At 46.4% G+C, this 6,020-nt stretch overlaps 1 protein-coding gene across 1 annotated transcript in view; it reads left to right on the top strand.

Moving 5' to 3' along the window:
* Positions 1-3,892: 3,892 nt before the first annotated feature.
* Positions 3,893-6,020, top strand: part of LOC127321498 (uncharacterized) — a 4,264-nt gene continuing 2,136 nt past the window's right edge. The window contains exon 1 of the mRNA XM_051350528.2: positions 3,893-5,083. Coding sequence (XP_051206488.1) covers positions 3,970-5,083 — 1,114 coding nt within the window. The 5' untranslated portion in view covers positions 3,893-3,969. The remainder of the gene's footprint in view (positions 5,084-6,020) is intronic.

Below are 6,020 nucleotides of genomic sequence, written 5' to 3'. Positions count from 1 at the left end.
AGTAGAAAAGAGAAATACATGTAGTTGTTTCATTATCTTTCTTTCTTGTTAGCTCATAGCTTATTATTACAAGTTAAAATTGTTGGTGCTTACAAGGAAGCCGCATGATTGTTTCTATCACATGTATATTTGTTTGTTTCCCTCGAATCTTATGCTTGCTAATTAACCTTGCTAGCCAAAGACTCAGACCGAGAGGGAATACTTCTCGTGCATCCAAACCTTAACCCAAAACCTATGCCATTTGTGTCCACCATAACTACCTACTACATGGTATTTCCTGCCATTCCAAGTAAATACTTCGTGTGCTACCTTTAAAACAATTCAAAAATTTATTACCTCTTATTTGTGTCAATGTTTTATAGCTCATGAGGAAGTATGTGGTGTTTTATCTTTCAATCTTGTTGGGCAACTTTCACCAACGGACTAGTGGCTTCATCCGCTTATCCAATAATTTTGCAAAAAGAGCTGGCAATGGGATTCCCAGTCCCAAGTTAATTAACCTAAATAGACACTCCTCCATGGTATGTGATTGATGGACGGCACCCGAAGGATTCGGTTAGCCATGGCTTGTGTAAGCAAAGGTTGGGGGGAGTGTCATCATAATAAAACTAAAATAAAAAGGCACTCCTTCATGGTATGAGATTGTTGGCAGGCACCCGAGGATTCGGTTAGCCATGGTTTGTGTAAGCAAAGGTTGGAAGGAGTGCCAACCAAAAATAAAACTTTATGGGAGCCGCTCTTCGGGAGTTTGTCTGACAAGGGGGTTAGAGTACCCGCTACCAGTCGTTGACAACAACAAACACCTCTCAAAATGTTACTTTCATTCTCTTTATATGATTTCAAAACTGAAAAAGCTCTAGCACATGATTTAATCCCTGCTTCCCTCTGCGAAGGGCATGTCTTTTACTCTATGTTGAGTCAGTAAACCTATTTCCCTCCATCTTAAGCAAGCATTTGAGTTGTTGTGATCAAACCATTATATTGTGATTTGCTTCATCATGTCTTTTATTCTTCCTTGTTTAGTACAAGTTTTATCTGAATGAATATAGCTTTGCAAGTTATCAATGATCATGAGGAGGTTATTATGATTGAGTATGCAAGTTGTGCCATATAAACTTTAACATGAGATCGCTGCTCAATAGATAAGTATAATCTGTTAACTGTTCTTTGACCAAGAACGAAGTTTGCCATCACCAACTATGATTTCTTATGCACCTTTATTTGTGATTACCTTATACTTGTTTCAAGTTGAATTATATGAGAAAGTTGTTTACTAAAATATCTTGTGTGAATGAATGTGAAGCTTCTTGTCCGTATTTTATTTATCGACTCCTCACTCCATAAACATGTGGTCCTGTTTACCGAGTTCAGTTTCGCTTGGGGACAAGCGAAGTCTAAGCTTGGGGGGAGTTGATACGTCCAATTGGCATCACTATTTTATATCATAATTTGCTGTTATTCATTGATATATTTCATATTTGGAGATGATACTTATGTTATTTCATCTATTTTGCATGTTTCATGATTATTGGAGGATCGCGCACTGCAGCCGTGGATTCTGCTGGAAAAAGCACCGTCGTAATGCAATATTTCGGAAGATCAACAGTGACAGAAATTATATGAAAAATCCTATTTTTCCGGATGACGAAGGGAGCCGTAAGGGGAGAAGAGGGGACCCGAGGTGGGCCCACCCCATAGGCCGGCGCGCCCAAGGCCCGGCCACGCCGCTCGTGAGGAGGGGGCCCACGCCCCTCTCGCCTCCTTTTCTTCGCGTACGCCTTCGTCCCGAAACCGAAGCCCTGGGAAATAGTCGCGGAGCGTCCACAGCCGCCTCGCGAGGCGGAGAACACCAGAGAGAAAAGAGCTCTCCGGCAGGCTGAGTTCCGCCGGGGAAATTCCCTCCCGGAGGGGGAAATCGACGCCATCGTCACCGTCATCGAGCTGGACATCATCTCCATCACCATCATCATCATCTTCATCATCATCACCACCGTCTCCACCGCTGCACATCGTCACCGCTGTAGCAATTTGGGTTTGATCTTGATTGTTTGATAGGGGAAACTCTCCCGGTGTTGATTTCTACTTGTTATTGATGCTATTGAGTGAAACCGTTGAACCAAGGTTTATGTTCAGATTGTTATTCATCATCATATCACCTCTGATCATGTTCCATATGATGTCTCGTGAGTAGTTCGTTTAGTTCTTGAGGACATGGGTGAAGTCTAAATGTTAGTAGTGAAGTATGGTTGAGTAATATTCAATGTTATGATATTTAAGTTGTGGTGTTATTCTTCTAGTGGTGTCGTGTGAACATCGACTACACGGCACTTCACCTTTATGGGCCTAGGGGAATGCATCTTGTACTCGTTTGCCAATTGCGGGGTTGCCGGAGTGACAGAAACCTGAGCCCCCGTTGGTATATCGATGCAGGAGGGATAGCAGGATCTCAGAGTTTAAGGCTGTGGTTAGATTTATCTTAATTACTTTCTTGTAGTTGCGGATGCTTGCAAGGGGTATAATCACAAGTATGTATTAGTCCTAGGAAGGGCGGTACATTAGCGTAGGTTCACCCACACAACACTTATCAAAACAATGAAGATTAATTAGCCGTATGTAGCGAAAGCACTAGACTAAAATCCCGTGTGTCCTCAGGAACGTTTGGTCATTATAAGTAAACAAACCAGCTTGTCCTTTGTGCTAAAAAGGATTGGGCCACTCGCTGCAATTGTTACTCTCGCACTTTACTTACTCGTACTTTATTCATCTGCTACATCAAAACCCCCTGAATACTTGTCTGTGAGCATTTACAGTGAATCCTTTATCGAAACTGCTTGTCAACACCTTCTGCTCCTCGTTGGGATCGACATTCTTACTTATCGAAGATACTACGATACACCCCCTATACTTGTGGGTCATCAGCCTGCTCCCCCCATCTCTTTCCCCCTCTCTCATAGGCGACGCACGGAGGTGCGGTGCCGAGTCGGCCAGCCATGACGTTGCATACTTGGTACATCCCTTCGTATCCACTACGAGCTAGGCGCCACGCCCACCAGGTGCTGGAAAGAAGGGCGCCGAATGCTACCAGCGGGGCATAGTTGCTGCCAACGGCGTGAGGAGTTGTTGTTGGCGGCGAACAGCGGGCGGCGGGAGGAGTGCTACCATTGAAGTACAACAATGCTACCATAGGAGGGCGGTGATGCTAAAAAAGAAGGAGACCGATGCTACAATCGGGCACGGTGGTGCCGCAATTGGAGTTCGTCTGTGCTACCAAAGGTGAGCGGGAGATGCTACAAAAGAAGGGCGGCGTTGCTGCTTGCCTGAGTAGAGATGCTGCAAAGCAGTTCTGGTGGCGGTGCCAACGCTCTGGCGAAGTTCTCGCCAAAGTTAGTAGGGGGCAGAGGTGCTACCAAAGAGCAACAAATTTGCTACCCAAGAACAATTGTGGTGCTACCAAGGTGCCGGCCTAGCCGACAAGGCTGCTGGCGAGGGTGGTCGTGCTACGGGTGGCGCGGCGCGGGCGGTGGTGCTACCGGCCCTAGTGACAGGAGTCTCCAGTGGTGTTGCCCGATCTCTCGTCGGGGTATTTTTCCTCTTTTTTCTGGTTCAGTGGAAGCGTTGACCCTATGTAAATGGTTGAGATTTCCTCCATCAGAAGGCTGGCGTCCCGGGATCGGAGGATTTGATCCCCGGGGACGATCATCACTGCCCTTTTACGAAAGGTGCAAAAAATATCAATTTTCTGTGAAACTTAGCGTGCATATAATGTCAACATATAAGCGCCAAATATTTATTTAATTTTTTTAATAGTTTTAAATATTTTTGTCCGGTAGTAGGAGCATATGGTTTCAAAACTGTACTCTTTCGACTCTTCAGTGTTCCTTTGGGCCGACGCTGCACTTCATTTCACTCCCCACCGTGGCCGCTCGTTCGAGCCCACCAGTTCACCACACCAGCGGCCTCTAGGGCAAGATGAGCAGCAGCAGCCGCCGCCGCCACGCCCGCTCGCCGGCGGCCGGGCCGTTGGATGACGACGACCTCCTCTGCGAGATCTTCCTCCGCCTCCCCCCGCAGCCTTCGTCCCTCCCGCGGGCCTCCGCCGTCTGCAAGCGCTGGCGCCGCCTCGTCTCCGACCCCGGCTTCTTCCGCCGCTTCCGCCTCCGGCACCGCCGCACTCCGCCCCTCCTCGGCTTCTTCGACAAATACGGAGGTAGTCCCTTCCGTTCTTCCCTGGAGGCCCCCAATTGCATCCCTCCCGGGCGCTTCTCCTTGCAGCGTGACGACGACTACGACCGCTCCATATCCCTTGGATGCCGCCATGGTCTCTTCCTCATCTTCCTCACGAAGCCCCACCAGGTCCTGGTGTGGGACCCCATCACCGGCGACGAGCACCGCATCGCCGTTCCCGCGGCGTTCGATGAAGACAAAACCGTGGGCCTGGTCAATGGCGCGGTGCTTCGCCCTGCCGGAGAAGACCCACACTTCCAGGTGGTCTTGGCGGTGGCGGACGACAAGCAGCAAGCTCTCGCCTGCGTTTACTCGTCAAAGACAGGCCTGTGGGGAGATCTCATCTCAACGCCGCTTCCATCCGAGGCTAATGGGAGCCCTATTCCCACAATGCTTTTTATTGAAGACTCTGTGCTAGCTGCAGATTCCCTTTACTGGAAGCTTACTGGGAATTTTCAGGGAATTCTCGAATTTGATTTGGCGAAGCAGAGCCTCGCTGTGATACGGGTGTCACTGGATATGCGTGGCGAGGCCAAAGGCTTGACGATAATGCGGGCCCAGAGTGGTGGGCTGGGTTGCCTCGTCGTGTCATACTCAGACTACGCTGCCCAGTTATGGGAGAGGAAGACCGATTGTGATGGTGCTTCTTCGTGGGGGCTTGCAAGAACTATTGAACTGGACAAGCTACTTTCCGTGAAATCTGTATGCTTTCTAGGGATTGCTGAGGAGAATAATGTGGTGTTTCTCTGGAACACGATTGGCGTCTTCATGGTCCATCTTCAGTCATTGAAGTTCAAGAAGCTTTTCAAAACCAACATCATTTCTTACTATCATCCATTCGAAAGTGTCTACTCCGCAGGTGAGAATATGGCTTACATCCCTTATGCACAGTAACCAAGTTATTGTTTGATAATTGGCTGCTAACAGTTTTAGGTCGTGTAATATCATTTGTTTCTGTTGCTGCTTCATGACCTATTCAACATATAGTGATTATTTTCTGCAATGCTCTGTGGTGGCTTTTAGTGTAATGATTGATTGACCTATGATCTAGAAAAAAAATATGTTGGTGGCATGTGTAATTTACTTCACGTTCTGCAGCTAGGCGGTTTCTGTTATATGAATATCCATTACAAGAAATGAATCATTACTTTCTTCGGCAAAATAAACAATGATTAGTATGATTGGCAAAACTATCTAGAATACAACAACAGCATCAAAGCCTTTTTCCCAAGCAAGTTGGGGTAGGCTAGATATGAAACCCAACAGAAATAAAAGGAAACCAAAAAAAGAAGGAAACACGAGAGTAAACTAAGATTCCGGCACATGAATCGTTGATCTCCATGCAGTCCTATCAAGAGCCAAGACTTTAGGTACATTTCAATCCCTCAAGTCTCTTTTTGCCACCTCCGCCCAAGTCAACATTGGTCATCCTCTACCCCTTCTAGTCTCCGCCCAAGTGATAAGTGAAGAATTTATATGCAAAACTATCTAGAATATTTGAACTTAATCTCATCATGGCCTGCCTTTAATGCAGGAGTTGTCTAAGGGTAGTGTTTGTGCATAGATGCAGTCCCATTTATTTTTACTGATGAGATACACAACGGTTAAAGGTTGACTGCACGAAAAACTAGCATGAACCACCTAAAATGCCTGGCTTAATAGGTACATTTGGAAGCTTAATTAGTCATAATTATATTTCTTTCATCTAGTTTTTGTCTGGGTTGATATTGTTAATAGGCTTAAATCCACAATAACCGATTGGTTCTAAATTTAGGATAATTCTTCACTTATCACTT

Source organism: Lolium perenne, chromosome 3, assembly GCF_019359855.2.
Source record: "Lolium perenne isolate Kyuss_39 chromosome 3, Kyuss_2.0, whole genome shotgun sequence".
Classification (NCBI taxonomy): Eukaryota; Viridiplantae; Streptophyta; class Magnoliopsida; order Poales; family Poaceae; genus Lolium; species Lolium perenne.
Note: the sequence above shows the minus strand (reverse complement) of the source record. Positions and strands in the feature narration are given on the sequence as shown.